Source organism: Colius striatus, chromosome 3 (genome assembly GCF_028858725.1).
Source record: "Colius striatus isolate bColStr4 chromosome 3, bColStr4.1.hap1, whole genome shotgun sequence".
Lineage (NCBI taxonomy): Eukaryota > Metazoa > Chordata > Aves > Coliiformes > Coliidae > Colius > Colius striatus.
Genome location: NC_084761.1, coordinates 73,879,124 through 73,895,746, shown reverse-complemented (window position 1 = coordinate 73,895,746; position 16,623 = coordinate 73,879,124). Strand labels below are relative to the sequence as shown.

The 16,623-nt window shown below is 39.8% G+C and overlaps 1 protein-coding gene across 1 annotated transcript; it reads left to right on the top strand.

Annotated features, from left to right (window-relative positions):
• Positions 1-5,941: 5,941 nt before the first annotated feature.
• Positions 5,942-15,442, top strand: TMEM33 (transmembrane protein 33). The gene is made up of 8 exons (XM_061992807.1): positions 5,942-5,995; positions 6,105-6,169; positions 7,339-7,433; positions 7,865-8,052; positions 8,984-9,051; positions 9,880-10,013; positions 12,276-12,359; positions 13,639-15,442. Exons 2-8 carry the CDS (start codon positions 6,113-6,115, stop codon positions 13,766-13,768), a joined length of 756 nt encoding a protein of 251 aa, XP_061848791.1. The 5' UTR covers positions 5,942-5,995; positions 6,105-6,112; the 3' UTR covers positions 13,769-15,442.
• The last annotated feature ends 1,181 nt before the right edge of the window (positions 15,443-16,623 follow it).

Here is a 16,623-nt window from a genome sequence, read left to right as displayed (position 1 = left end):
GGAGGAATGTTCTCCCTTTTATTCAAAATAAATGAAAACTTTATACAGATACTAGCAACAGTACCTTCTTTCAAATCAAGAAGGAAAAAACAGATATATCATTATCTGAATCTCAACTGCTCCATGCTGCAAGGTGGTGAACACAATCTGAACAAAGCCACATCAACTTCTGTTAGAATGACTGAGAATCGAGGCCACTGGAGACCACAAAAGACTCTGTGATGGTGATGCTGTTAAAAACTCAATAAAAAGTTCACATTTAAGAAAAACTGTAGTGTTAAATACTATTTCTATAAAATATTTATTATGGCTGTCAAAATACATTCAATAGTAATTGATATTTATAATATGTTTCCATAGTGTCTGTAATGAGGTTCTCAGTAATTAATTTGAAACACCATAAAAGCCTCTTTCAGATATTCAACCTGTCTTCAAATTACATATGGAGTTTTGCATATGATTTCATCCAAAACCACAGAGTGACAAAGAAAGAAACTGGTAATGGAGGCTCGGGAGTTGTGGATTCCACTTCCAGCCCAGCAATGCTACTGCTTGTATGTCTACAAGCAAATTACTGACCTGCTTCTCCCACAGTCTTTATTGAAGAATCTAATGAATAGTGATGTTGTGAGTGTTAGTAAATTTGCACTGTGTCTGGAGACTCTCAGCCAGGTCTAAACAAATGCAAAGCATGGCATATTTTATTTCATGTGTTTCTAAAATATGTGAATTATTTTGCAGACATACTAAGGTGTTTTATATTTTTGACCTGAGACTTCAAAATGGAGTAGTGGAAGTAGGTGTACATGTTTGGGGCCAAAGGTCAAAATGCATCCCTTTGCATCCATATATTGTGGATTTTTAATTGGGAGGGAGATGATCCCAGGCATAATTACTGATTCTCTGATAGACTTTTAAATTTACTGAGGGGAAACAGAGAGTTGTGTTAGTCACAATTTCAGGTATGTCTGTGCCGACCACGTTGGACTGACATATAGGAGAAATGGGACTATAGCACTAATGAAGTAGATAAGTCCTCAGCAATTTCAGTGATACTCTTCTAAATACCTGAGCTATCAATCATCAGTGAAAGCAAACAGGTATCTTGATGGTTCATAAGAATCCTCTTCAAACTGCCAGAAATCAGATTGTTAATAACACTTGAATCAACTTCTACTCCTCTCTTCAGAGGAGATGCAGAACAAGAGAGAAGGGGAACATCTGGAAAAAGAGAACTGATATAAATTGTAGTGACCTTCTTGGCAGAGTGTGGTAACATTAAGTTTTCTAAAGTATGGCACTTCTAAAGCTATTAACTTCTGGGAATAAGCAATGATTTAACATTCTATTTAAAGGAAATTAAGAACAATCTGTGAAAGACAACTTTTTCTAAAAAAACCCTAAAACTTTAGTGTTATGACTGATAGCAAATCAGACTCTAGAAATTAATGCTTTGCATATGTGTGTGTATTCAGTCCTTCCTACATTACAAATATGCTAAGAAATAAATATGTCATCATGATAAAGACTTTCATTTGTCATCCTAGGTCCAGAAATACATAAATGGTCTTGAACATTGATCAGGTTTTTCCCCATGTGACATTTCAGCTTGGTAGCTTCAAACATCTGGTGATCTTTAATGTGTATTTCCACATTCCAGTTTTTGGTGGTTTAGCCCTGGCTAAATGCCAGGTGCCCACCAAGTTGTTCTTTCACTCCTCCTCCTAAACTGGACAGGGGAGAGAGAAATACAAGAAGGGGCTTGAAGGTTGAGATAAAGAAAGGGAGATAACTCAGCAGTTACCCTCACTGACAAAACAGACTCAACTTGGTGAGAAATTGATTGATTTATTAACAAACAATCAAAACAGAGCAGGGAAATGAGAAATAAAAAATGAATCTTAAAACATCTTCCCCCCTACTCCTCCCTTCTTCTCGAGTTTCTACCTCCTCCTCAACAGCAGCACAGGGAGCTTGGGGAATGGGGGTTATGGTCAGGGGGAGGACCTTTCACACTTACCCCTGCTACAGTGTGGGGTCTCTCCCATGGGAGACAGTCCTCCATGAATTCCTCCAACATGGATCCTTCCCATGGGCTACAATCCTTCACAAACTGTTACGGTGTGGGTCCGTTCCATGGAATCACACAGAATCACAGGATCTTAATGTTGGAAGGGATGTTGAAAGATCATCTAGTCCATATCCCCTGCCAGAGCAGGATCACTTGGAGTAGGTCACACAGGAACTCATCCAGGAGGATTTTTAATGTCTCCAGAGAAGGAGACTCAACAATCCATCTGGGCAGCCTGTTCCAGTGCTCTGTCACCCTCACAGTAAAGAAGTGTTTCCTTGTTTCTTTGGAACCTCTTTTGTTCCAGCTTGTACCCATTGCCCCTTGTTCTATCATTGGCCATCACTGAGAACAGCCTGGCTCCATCCTCCTGAAACCCACCCTTTATGTATTTTTAAACATTAATGAGGTCACTCTTCAATCTCCTCTTCTCCAAGCTAAAGAGCCCCAGCTCCCTCAGCCTTTCATCATAAGGGAGATGTTCCACTCCCCTAATCATCTTGGTGGCCCTGCACTGAACTCTCTTCAGCAGCTCCCTGTCCTTACTGAACTCAGGGGCCCAGAACTGGACACAATATTCCAGATGCGGTCTCACAAGGTCAGAGTAGAGAGGAAGAAGAACCTCTCTCAACCTACCACCCACACCTCTTCTAATACACCCCAGGATGCCATTGGTCTTCTTGGCCATGAGGGCACATTGCTGGGTCATGCTCATCCTGCTGTCCATCAGGACCCCCAGGTCTTTTTCCCCTAACAACTGTAACAGTTCATTCCCCAACGTATGCCCCAACATGAGTCTCATCTATGGGGGAAACAGTCCTTCAGGAAGAGACTGCTTCAACTGGGTCCCTCACATAGAGTCACAAGTCCTGACAGCAAGCCTGGTCTGGGCTCCTCCCTCCACCTTTTCCCAGGTCCTGCAAGGAACTTGCTCCAGCATGGGTTTTCCAAAGGGTCTCCTTTGGGCATTCACCTGCTCCAGTGTGGGGTTCTCCACAGGCTGCAAGTGGATCTCTGCTCCTCTGTGGCCTCCATGGCAGCAGGGACAGGGCCTGCTTCACTGTGGTCTTCACCATAGTTCACAGAGGAATCTCTTTTCCAGTGCCTGGGCACTTCCTACCCCTCTTTCTCCATTGACCTTGGTGTCTGTGGGAATGTTGCTCTCACATTCTCACTCCTTGTTGTTGCTGCAGTTTAACATCTGTGCAGTAACTTCTTCCCCTTCTCAAATATGTTAATCACAGAGGTGTTACCTCCATCGCCAATTGGCCAGGCCTGGATCAGCAGTGGGTCTATCTTAGAATTGACTAGCACTGGCCTTGTCAGATATAGGGGAAGCTTTTAGCACCTCTTTTTTAAAGAAGCCACCCTTGTAGCCCCCCACTACCAAAACCTGGCTACACAAACCCACTACACAGTTGCATCTAAAGAAATCTCCTGAATATATTAATATTTTGTTTTCTAAGAAAATAATCTGGTAACGGTTAAACAATTTACTACTCAAAGCCGTAATTTTTGTTTTGCATGTTTGTCAGTCTATTATAGATTTGGGAACAGTCAGCAGATAAACTTCTTAACGCTCTAGTGCTGTTTACTAGAGTCTCCTCTACCTATTGAAAAATTGTGCCAAAATAGCAGGTGGTTCTTGCATCTACTTTGTAGCCACTTTAGAGCGATAAGTGTTTGGAAGAAAAGTGGAAAATTGGGTTCTGCAACTTCAATTTTAAAAGTGTTAATTAGCCTAAAAGCTTAGTTTACTTCAAATTGTTATTAGAATCTCTGTCAGCTGACTCTCCTTTTCCTCCTTCACCATCAACATACTTCATTACACATTCTCCTGATGTCTTCCTGAATCTCTTCTAACCAGTCTTCAAGTTTAATTATCATATGTGAGAAATGAGGCTGACCGTTGATGTATGTTCCAACATCCTCACTCACAAAAATGCGTCTTTTTTTTCTGCTAAACAGTAATTGAAAGTATCTGGGAATTATTAGAAACTGGAGCCGATGGCTTACTGTCCATGGGTTCATGCTGCCAGAAGGGGGAACCTGCTGCACATCCTTCAGAGAAACCCAGGAGTACAAACCACAGGCCCTAAAAGTCAAAGGTGTCCGCCTTGAGGTCTGCATTTTGTTTTCTTTTACTTTGACAGCACTTTGGCTGATTTACAGACTTCCATCTGAGAACAGAAGCATGTTTGCATCGCTGTCACAGGTAATCAAAAATACCTCCAATATTAATAAAAAGGCCAGATTAATGGAGGATTAACCCTTTCCAAGACCTTGCAATTGTCACACTATATGTTGCTGAACAGAAGGCTTCTGCTTTGTGATGTCCAGATTGGTCCTCCTATCAACATTGCTGATGTGCCTATACTTGATCAAAGCTCCTTAGCTTTAAAGTTTAATGATCATTGACCAAAGACTTCAGAAACTTCTTTCAAAGCTGCTGCATTTGAATATAATACCACTCACTCACAGTGTGAATGTTTCGGCACACATGGCTTTAAAGGGGCACTTTTTTTCCCAATTTTATCTTATAAGGAACCAATGACACTGAAACACGTGAACATAGTCTGAGGCAGTGTGATATTTAATTTGCACATTGTATCATCTTTGTGTGACATCACACATCACATTCCCACAGCATCTGGGAACCTGAGAGCCTCCTGTCTGGGACCTGTGACTTCAGGATTCCCATTTACATTGCTGATGCCAAGGACTTTGTCAGTGCCTTGTGAATTGACTCAAGAAAGCCTGTGGGCCCTCGCTGAGCAAACATTGAGCATTACTGAGAAAAAGTGAGCATTCATATTGTTGTGTTACTGCCACTGCCCAGAAGCACCCCTGTATGGACCTGGACCCCACAGAGTAAGATGAGCTGAGCTGAGCAGGCTATTGTAGGCTGCGGGGCCGGCATGGCAGCTCACCAGGGAAGGAGCAAGGCCCTTCCTGATGTTCCCCTTCTCTCTAAATTTTGCACCTGTTGCTGTGTCTTTCCAATATAGCGTCTCTTGTTGAGCAGTTCAGACTATGCTGCTGCTCACTTTAATCTGAGAGAAGACATTAAATTCTATCTTTAGAAATCAAGTGTCAGCTACTAGCTTCTCCTTTTACCGGTTCTCTTGTGCTATAGCATTGCTGCAGAGAGAGGGAGCAGAAGTTGATTCCAATGCTATTAACAATCTGGTTTCCTGCAGTTGCAAGGGGATTCTTCTGGAACATCAAGACACCCTTTTGCTTTCATTGATGATTGATACTTCAGGTATTTAGAAGAATGTCACTGAAACTGCTGAGGACCTAACTACTTCTTTAGTGCTATAGTGTCATTTCTCTTCTGTGTCAGTCCAACACAGTCAACACAGACGTATCTGAAACCATACCTAGCATGGCTGTTTGCCTTCAGTAAATTTGTAAGCTTGTTGGAGTAACAATACCTGAGATCATCTCTCAATTAAAAAAGAATATATGGATGCAAAGGGATGTATTTTGACCTTTTGGCCCCAAACGTGTACACCTACTTCCACTACCCCACTTTGAAGTCTAAGGGGAGAAGACACAAAACATCTTAGTATGTCTGCCAAATAATTCACGTTTGACAAACACACGGAAGAAAATATGCCATACTTTGCATTTGTTTAGACCTGGCTGAGAGTCCCCACACAGTTCAAACTTACTAACAGTCACAACGTCACAACACTGTCCGCTGAGGAGGCACTACCCAGGGTCTAAGCGGGGCTGAGGCCCCTCCGCAGGACGCTTTGCCCGCCCCCACCCATCCGGCCCTGTGATGCGGCCAGGCGCGGCCGGAAGCATGGCGCCGCCAGGCCTACATTACCCGTCGGGCCCCGCGGGCGGGTGGAAGTGACGTCGCGCCGCGTTCGGGCAGCGTGCGGTGGCGGATCGCCGTTCGCAGCGCTTGCGGTGGGTGGCGGGCGGCCGGGCTGGGCCGCGCCGGGAGTCGGAGCTCGGGAAGCGGCGGTGGCTGCTTCCATCTCAGGCATAGCTCAGTGAGGCGTTTCTCCCCCTAAAGGTGCAGCCATGGCGGACTCCACGCAGAATGGGCCCATGCAAGGCGGGGCTGGTGGCGGAGCCGTGGTAAGGAGCCCCTGGCTGAGCCGGGCCGGTGCAAGGGGGATGAGGAGGGTGGCAGGCCTTGAGGCTGGGCCGCTTCGGGGTGGGGGCGGGCAGAGGCCAGAGCCCTGGGCCGGCCACGGCTCTTCTCCAGCAGCACGGGAGCCCTTTGTGTTGTTCGGAGGTCCTGGCGAATCGCAGTATGGCCGGCTGCACCCTCCCGTCCCGGGTACGGAAAAACGGCTCTTCCACTTTCCCATTGAAAACGTGCTGTTGCTGCGCCGCCGCTCTTGGAAATGTCTCGGGCGAAACAGGTTCCGCGTGGCAACGGTGGTATATCTGTAGCTGTATTGTGCAAGTAAGGCAGTGGATGATGATATGAATACGCTTGCAGATTAGTTAGGTTAATTTCTGGTCGCTTTCATAAAGAGGGTCGAGGAACATAAGAAAAGAGCAATCTTTAAACGCAGGTTCATATTTGGGAAGAAAAAAAAGAGCACTCTGAGGTGAAAGGATGTTGATATTTTGATTCTTAGGCATCCCCAAACCATGCTATATTTCATTAGAGCCTTTCTGGTAAAGGGAATGCATAAGGAGTGAAGAGGGCCGTGTTTAAGAAAAACTCACGAACAGGAAAGGTACTAGATGGTTGTTGAAAGCTCTTTGCTGTTCGGAGTCCAAGAATATGTATGCCAAAATGATGCCACTTGCCCTATGGTGCAGTTGTGGTAACTTTACCTGGCCTCTTAGTGTTGTTTTTTTTTTTTCCACCATCATCAAGAATTGTGGCGATTTGGCCTAAAGTGTGTGCACTGTATTCTAAAAGGAACTTGGATGCAATATATGCAAAAGTCAGATCTAATTACCTGGTGTGATAACATTTCTGAATCCGTCTACTTAACGAGGTTGATTTACTTAGAAAAACTACCCCAACAGAAGATGTTACCGCTGGGTTTGGTTGTAGTGTACAAAGGAGCCTTTTGGTTCTGAGGAAGCATCACTACTTTTGATCTGGTTAGTAACCTCATGTGAGTCGAGCATCACAGAGTAAGGAGATGCTCTTTGCTTGAAGCAATAACTTGCTTCTATTCAAGGTTAAAACAAACTTGCAATGTGATACAGAAGGGAAGACTGTTCATGCTATGCAAATATTAAGATGCTAACTTCTGTGGGTTTTTTTTCTTCTAATGTAGCAATTTATGATGGCTAACAAGTTGGAGACAGCGATGTGGATTTCCCGCTTGTTCACAGTTTACTGCTCAGCTTTATTTGTTCTGCCTCTTCTAGGGTATGTATTATAATACTGTAAAAAAGCTTTAAAAATTGATGAAGTAATTACACTCCCTTTGCATAGAGTTGTATTTTTTATGGAAGGATAAATTTCTGTTATTCGCTGGACTTGGATGTTCTTTGTCACAACAGTGTATTTTTTTTAGATTGATTTACATCACTTTCAGATGTGTTTGAAAAATGTGTTGAGCATTATTGGCAAATGCATGTCTTTCTGTGTAGCTTTGAGGTAATATATGGAGTTGTATACCTTTGACACCTGCAGTAAGTCATTGTTACCAGTTTTTTAGTTGTATTTTGGTAATAGTGTTTATATATAATAATATAAATGCTTCAGGTATTGTGCAATTGTGATGCAATTCTCAAGGGTGAAAGACTTCTGAGCAGGGGTTTGGTTCATATGGTAACATCTCCTCTGATGATTTGCAGGTTGCATGAAGCAGCAAGCTTTTATCAGCGTGCCTTGCTGGCAAATGCTCTTACTAGTGCCCTTCGACTACACCAAAGGCTACCACACTTTCAGCTTAGCAGGGCGTTTCTGGCGCAGGCTTTGCTGGAGGACAGCTGCCACTACCTGTTGTACTCTCTTATCTTTGTGAATTCCTACCCTGTTACAAGTATCCTTTACTTTGTGCCATCCTGGTAGTGTTTTTAAATATCTTCAGAACTTGATTCATTGAACCAGGTGTGCTGAGATTTGAGAAAGTAGTTTAAACTAGAATATGTTTGCTATTCATAGAACATACTCCATGTAAAATAGGAGCGGCTTTTGTTGGTTGATCCATATTCAGGTTAATCAGTTCTGTAACTGGTACACTGCTATCTCTGGCTACTCAGACTTTCTTTTCCTGAGACACAAGTTTGGTGGATTTTATGACCAGCCTCAAGTGATACTTCAAGACGTTGGTGACTTCTCACTGTATGTAAAACATACCATGTAGAGACACAATTACTTCTAGTGGCTTTTTAAGATATATTATTAAACAGATGAAGTCTCAAAAAGACTTTCTCCTGTGGCTTGTCAAGTGTGACGTACAACAACTGACTTTGTGCTACTTTGTGTGTGTGTAGATATATATACACACACACACACACACACACACACATATATATATATATCTCCATGCGTAATGTCTGACTCTTAAAATGTCTCTGGCAGATATTCTTGCTCTCTAAAATCTGAATGGCTGGCAACTGCATGTTCTGTGGTAAATCAATGCATTTTGTAGCCTCTCTTAATAAAAAATACTATGACAATGTGTGTTTGATAGACCATTACATGTATGAAAGATTTAAAATAGTAACCTCATGTGTGCCTATATTGTGCTTTTGTGTACCTACATTCACACACATTCTGAAGTTAATTAAGATGCATAGTGGAGAGGTGTAAGAAGCTAAGGGAAGAGTTACAAATGTAGATGTTAGACATACATGTGTCTTAATTCCAGCCAATCTCTTGGAAAGAGCCATCAAACTTTGACTTGCATACTTGCTTAACATCATGGAGAAGCTAAGCACTTGTGTAAGTTTCCTTATCACTTGCTTCAGTGAGTATTTTTCCAGTTCTGCTGTTCTCTTTGCTTCATGCTGCAACATATACAAAGAAGGTTCTTGATGTAAGTATGATACAGTTAATGCTGTTAGAATTGTCAGGGTTTATTAATAGGTTTGATTTGCAGCTATGTTTTTCTTGAGCTATGCTGCAGGTATTAGTGTGAAATTGTTGTATGGATTTGCAACACAGAATCTGAGAAGTCACAGAATCGTAAGGATTGGAAAGGACCTCAGAAGATCATCTCTAGTTCAACCCTACTGCCAGAGCAGGACCTCCTAGAGTAGGTCTCACTTTGGGTTGGTCTTTCGCCCACTCTCATTTTGGAGTTGGTACTATTTTTCTTCAAATGCTGTTCTTTGGAGGAAGCAAAAGCTGTGTAATGGTTAAGTTGAAACTTAAGACCTATCTTTTCAAGCTAAACCGTAGCCTGCGATATTTATGTTCTGTTTCAATAGTAAAATAGTAAACTGCAGGGTGAGGTTAGCAGGCAAGATACTTGCCAGTTGAACCTGCTGCTCGGTGAACTACCTTGTGTAGCTTAATGTAACTCTAGCTTCTGATGTTCTTAACTGGGTCATCTTGCTGCTGTAGCTGCTTCCTCTGAGAAGGCTTAAGGCCATCTCTTTGCAGTTGAAGGTTAAAAATGGGTGGGTGAGGGAATTCCAGTACCTCATGTTTTTACTGGAACTTTATATGATTATGGAGTTTCAAGCTTCTGACAGTTTTCTTTGGGATGCTGGTCTCAATACTGTTGAAGGATCTAGCCTTAAAGTGCTGAAACGAGTCATGAATTGTAATTGTTAGTATTCAGATTTCTTTGTGCTAGAGAAGACAGATGTAACTTGTGTGTCTTCTGTCAATCTTTTTTTTTTTTTTTTTGTCTTTAAAGGCACGAAGTTCAAACAGCTTGCCCTTTCTGAGAAATCTTCTGGAGAAACTGAATGCTAATCAACAGAATATTTTAAAATTCATTGCTTGCAATGAAATTTTCCTTATGCCAGCTACAGTTTTTATGCTCTTCAGGTAAGGAATACCACAAATATTTTCAGAATTAGAAACATACTACCCAAGATGACTTGCAGTTGAGTTCTCTGTAGGTCACGGAATATATTTGATTCCTCGACTTTTTAAGTTGGTCCATCATTAAATCAAAAAGTATTTGCTCTGATACAACTAAGCACTGAAAAAAGCCTCTTCACTTTCATAGCACAGATGACACTGTTGATTCAAATAAAAGTTTTTCAGGGCTGTAACTTGTGTTCTCCTACATCATTCAGTGAGTTTAATTTTGGTGAGTGTAATAGAATATTAAGGTCTTTGGTTTCACTGAAAGTGAGCTCTTATTTTTGACTACTAGATTCCAGAAATTTAAGTGTCGTGAAACTTCATTCTGCTAAATGTGTGCAAGTGAGAGGAGGTTATGTCTTCTCCTGTGTTACTTCTGACCAGTGTCACTGTTGGGTCATCGCCTTTTAATATTTGGAGGGGCAATAACACCTTTTGTTTTATACAAGTCATAATTCGGTGAGAGCATCTGTCTTGAGTGGTCTCACAGGCAGCAGAAGGGAGGATTTATCTTCTTAGAACTTCACTGAATGTTTAATTTGTCTTTATCTTTTGATATGTCAGCTGAGCACACCAATACTTCAGTCCTGGAGGATCCCATTTAAGGCCTCTTACCAGCTGACAGATACACTTTGTATCCACTAGATACATCTGAAACTTTCAGGTGCTTTCAAGGTCTCTTTAGAATTGTTTTTCTGCTCTCTCTCTATGTGAACTTGAGTATATGAAGTATTGCTACTTGATATGTTATTGTTGTGGTTTAACCTCAGCCAACAACTAAGTGCAATGCAGCTGCCTCTCCCACTGGGATGGGGAGGAGAATCTGAAAACAGTGAAACTCACGGGTTGAGATAAGAGTTTAACAACTAAAATGAAATACAATAATTAAAATACAATAATGAAAAGGAATATAACAATGAGAGAAATAAAACCAAAGACAGACAAGTGATGCACAATGCAGTTGCTCAGAACCTGCTGATAGATGCCTGAGCAGCAATCTGCGTCTTGCAGCCAGCTCTCCTCAGTTTGTGTACTGGGCATAATGTTCTATGATGTGGAATAGCGCTTTGGCTAGTTTAGGTCATCTGTCCTGACCATGCTTCCTCCCAGCTTCTTGTGCACCTGCTTGTAGGCAGAGCATGGGAAACTGAAAAAATCCTTAAATTAGGATAAGCACTACTTAGCAACACCTAAAACATCAATGTGTTTTTTATTTAGTGTGAAAATTATATTAACACAGCCTTGTACCACTTTCTAAGAAGAAAATTAACTCTTTCCCAGGCAACAGGATGATCATCTAATAGATAGTGAGTCTTATAAAAGAACATATAGCAAATTAAAAAAATGTGTAATGGTTAAATGCAGCTATTGTGAGAATTTGTTCTTTCAATTGCTTGTAAAAACAATCTGATATGCTAATACTGTACATGTGAAAGATTTTCTCTCGTCTCTGTCCCACAGCTCACTTTAATTTTTTTTTTCTTCTGGGTAGAGATGTTGCTCATACATGAAGGAGGTCTAATTATTGGAACTGTCATATTCAACTTCAGACAGAGCTTTTAAAAATTATGTTATGTAAAGAAGCTTCACTCATTAAAATTAAACTCATGGTATTTCTGTGTTTTGTATAGGTATGTCTGCTACCCTTTCACTATCAGCAGCTTTGTCAAGTATCTCAACCTGATTTCGGTGTAACAGGAATAGTTGGATATCAGCTTGGCATTAATATCTTAATACAGCTGTAATAGTCTCCAGTGTGTTCTCAGAAGCTTTGCAAAAACTACTAGAAATACAATCTAGATATCCCAAGTGCCACAATTAGAGCTGAAAAAGTTTGCTGTCACTTCACTGTTTTTGTCATACAATTTCTGTGCTTGACCAGCAAGCTTTTTCTTAATACTGAGCAGGCATCCGTCATCGCTTCTGTTGTTCTTTGCTCACCACCAGAAATGAGGCATGTAAAAAAACTTCCTAAGTGCAAAATTGGTACAGGAACAGCACTTTTTTTAACTGCTTCAATGAGGAATTTTATTCTATGTAAGTTTCTGCTTTTTTAAGTGTATGATTTTGTATTTTTTCTCGTCAAATCTAGATTATCTGAACCAATGTGACTCCAGTCTAGCCTTTTCTACCTAGCGAGCAAGGTAGTTTGCTTGCTATTATTGGGAAAAGTTCTGGTGTGTTTTCTTTTGTCAGTTTTACTTCTCTATTGTCTTTCAGTGGGCAAGGGAGTCTGCTTCAGCCATTCATTTACTATAGATTTCTTACATTACGCTACTCCTCTCGACGAAATCCATACTGTCGGTAAGCATTAAACTGAATTCAGAGATTGATGTTTAACTACATAGTCTCTAGGCATTCAGAATTTTTTAATTCTAAAATTTATGCATAACTCATTACTAAATCTTCAAGTGGTAATGATAGAAGTGGAATGCACCTGGATGATAAAAAAAAAAAGTGGGTGGTTCAAGGTTACATTACTTTAACTGCACTTCTGAAATGCACCACCATTCTTGAGTGGGAGCTTTCAGAACATGCTTGTGTAACTAAAACTACACTTTGGGAGAAGAAAGTAAGTCTCTACGTGAACAGGTACTTAAGAACTTGTGTAATTTTGACAGGAAAAAAAAGTGTGGATGATGTTACATGTGTTTGTTACCTCCTTTAGTTAAATTCCTAGGTCAGGTTAATTGATTGAAATAGAGCCTTACTGATTTTGTCTAAAAGCTGGTCAAGCGAATACTATTGCTTTAAATGTTGAAACCATAAATATTTCTATGAAGATTGGCTCAAGTCAGTGCTCTCTCAGAACTTTTTTTTTTTGAGAAGCATTGCATAGTATAAGGTTTTGTGAACATTCTTTCCAGTCTCCACTATTTGATTAGAAAATGGCTTGTTAAAGTATGAAGGAATTGGCTTTGGCTGCCATGGTATGCAAAGGAAAGTCTGAGAATCAATCACCTGCTGTTTTGTGTGAAATCAATTGTTCCGTCTTGGTGTATGTGTTTAAAAAAGATCTATGAAAATTCTTTACTACTTTTTTTCCCTAAAAATAAACTTAAGTTATGCAATACTAAAACTAACTTTCAATAGAACTAGTTTAACCAAGATGTTCTTCTGCCATTTATGTAGTTTTAAGGGAAACTGGTGATGTGGATCTTATTTCTTGTGTCTGTCTGCTAATAGCTGCACTCTAGCAAGAAGCACCACAAACACAATATTACCTCCTAACTCCTTACACTATTTCTGATAAGCTTTACTCCTTTTTTTTTTTTAATATAGTGCACTCTTTGTTGGTTTGGGTTTTTTTTGCTTAAATGTGGATTTTTTCTTTCTGCTGTCTTTATATCTGTCCTCAGCTGAAAGCTGCTGAACTGAAGTTAAATAAAATGTTACTGTTTAAAGGACAAGAATTCTGAAAGTCTTGCAAGATACTGCAACTCTGAGTTGACATAAAGAACTTACAGACTAGAGTGTGTGGGGGTGTTGAGAGAAAAAAGTGAATAAAAAAAGATAGATTTAGATGATACTTAGTTTGGGTAAATGCATAGGATTTTAACACTCTCTTTAAATCTGTTTTCAGGACTCTCTTTACTGAGCTGAGGATTGTTGTGGAACACTTAATAATGAAGCCCTCATGCCCTGTTTTTGTAAGAAGACTATGCCTCAGCAGCATTTCGTTTATAAGCAGATTGGCACCAACTGTTGCATAGCCAAATTTCAGGCACTTGTGTTTTGTGAACATTATGAGCAGCTGGCACTTCTGATGATGATTATAGATTCCTGGTTTTACACTGATCTCACTCCAGGCTGTATAAAAATGTGTATATGCTTTTCTTGGAGATACGAAATTTAGCATATTAAGAGCAAGTCATGGAAACTTAAAATTACTGTGCTGTATTGGTAAAAGGTAGAAAAAAGTGGCTGCATCCTATCTGAAACATGCCCAGTCATACAGAATTGTGGCTTTTAGGAATCAAAAGGTTGGTTGAGGTTAAAATGTTAAAGTCAGTAGATTTCTGTTATTTGGAACTATATCCACTGTAGGATGTCTCCAATGGATAACAGTTGGTACACATACCTATGCATTATGCTTTGGACAGTATTCTTCTGTTTACTTAATGTATCTGTAGAACAATGTTGTCTAAGCTACTATTCTCAGTGTAAAAAGTATTTCCCCCTTGGAGTGTAACACAAGGGATTAAAATCTCTAAGATTACATCATTAACACCTTTTCTGAAAGATAAGTTATTTTTATTAATACTACTAAAGAGCTCCTCCAGGTTTCTGCCTTGTGACAGTCTTGCGTTCTGTTGTTGGAAAAAATTTAAAAACTCTGATTGTGGAAAAGTCTGTGCAGTTATCTGATCATAACAAAATGTTTTACTAAGCCAAATTGCTGACCTGTAGGCTTTTCAGACAAAGATGCAATGCTTAAACTTTTAACCATCTCTTAAGTGAACTAATCAATGTAAATGAAGTAACTTTTGCAGAATCATTGCGGATCTGTTCTTGTGTTTACACAAATGTGAGACTGCACTAATTCAAGCATGTCAGCTTTTTAGAAAATTAATCTGCAACTAGCTCTGTATAAATTGTTCTTCCAGTTTCCAAGACTCTCATTGTGATGGGATATTTGCAAAAATCATTGCACCTGTTTAGGCAGCTTCTGAAACAAAGGGGTGTAGGGTTGTTTTTTTTGGCATAAAGCCATCTGATGACTGTTCCAAAGCCAGTGTCATGACTAGAGGAGTGAATATTAAATTGGGTACTGATTATGCATTTACGTAGCAGCTGAATGATAGGTTGTAGAAAAAGAATATTATCTTTCTGAATATAACTTCTTTACACAAATTCAAGGTGAAGTATTTGCCTAATCTTAGGTAGTAAATGCTAGTATTCTAATTGCATAAAATTAAATGGGTTTCATTGACCTTTTGTAAATTTATTTAGCACTGTACTTAACTATTCTTCCTCAGTCAGAGACATCTTATGGGAAGCTTCAGAAAACAGTCTTGAAGCAAAGTATTTTTCTGTAACTATTGAGTTACCTTGTTTGTGATGTGGATATCATTCAGACTTTCCGGTTGTATTAGTTTGGTAGATCAGAGCCATGTATTTATAAACTTATTTCATTTTTTGCTCAACCTCTTGGTACTGATGAACCAATTGGTAGTTGAATATGATATTCTTTGACTACTTGTCTTGCTCTCTGAACATGATTAGCTATTTATAGAACACTTGCACACTGCAGAAGCGTCTGCATGCAGTAATGCTCTACAGCTGCTAAAGACTTGCAATGAGATTCACTATATGTATATCCTGTAATTTGAGAATTTTATAAAACCCTAAAATTTCTACTGCAATAAAAGGAGTGTTAAATGTAATTTGCCAGGCTCTTCAAGCTTATTTTCTCTCTAACAACATACTGATGCCTGAACCTGGAAGTTGAGCAGAATGCTGGCCTGTGTGTATGTGTGCATGTTCTTGTATTCCCACTGCTGCTTCCAAACTGGAATAAGGGGTGCTTCTAAACTATTTTATAGGGGGTTTTTTGCTGTCTAAAAAAATGTAAAAACTTACAACCTTTTCGTTTAAAATTTAACCCAAGAATAAGCAGTGAAAAGGTGATAACCTAATCAGAGCAGAAATTTGGACCTACATACTGCCATTTCAATTATCACTGTTCTAGATGCTCTTTCACACTATGTAGTGTATTTTTCTGGTGACATCAGACTCCTTCAGCTCTTTCCACCACTATGATTTAAATGTTAATTTGGTCATGTAAGTTGGACTTCCATACTGGCAGGGGAAGGCAAATACTTTTGGATTTACTGTAAGCAAAATAACATGTTAACTTTGTAGCAAATTTTTCTGGTTGAAGGCGGCTGTTATGAGTGCAGTCTACTGGTCCTTTAGTTGTAGGCTGTTATTAAATTAGAGAAATCTGAATTGGATCAGAGGTACTGCAACTAACTAAAGGATGCTATATGTTAATGCAACTCTATGAAGGGATGAGGAAGATTAAAAGGAATACGTGAATGGAATTCCAGTAAGAGTTAAAGTAGAGCTTAAATGTTGTTACTGAATTTCTTGTTAACTTCCTATTAAGTCTTAAAAATGGATCAAGAGGAGGAAGATGTTTCATAAAAGATTATTTGATTTGGCTAGTAGTATATTGGCTTCGTAAGGAGTTGCTTGACAAATGCAGCCTGGATTTTACTTGTGGCCTGATAAAATTTACTTCTGCTGTGCCAGGAAAACGTGGAATAACAGGGTAAGAATAACTGACAAGCAAAATAAATAGGGCAGTTGACCTGCACTCTGCATTAGTTTTGAATTTTTTCTTTTTTCTGCCTAAGCATTAATACCAAACTTCCTCAATGCTGGCCAAAACAATGTGTCCTTGAGTCTGCTTCCTTAGCACAGTTTGTCACTGTTTGTATACTAACAATTAAACCAATAAAATGCTGGTTTTGCTGTGGTAGCTTTTTTTTTTTCTGGTGAAAAAAAAAAGGATGCTCATGCTGCTGTGCTGTCAATAGCTAATTGTCATGCCAAAGCTCTT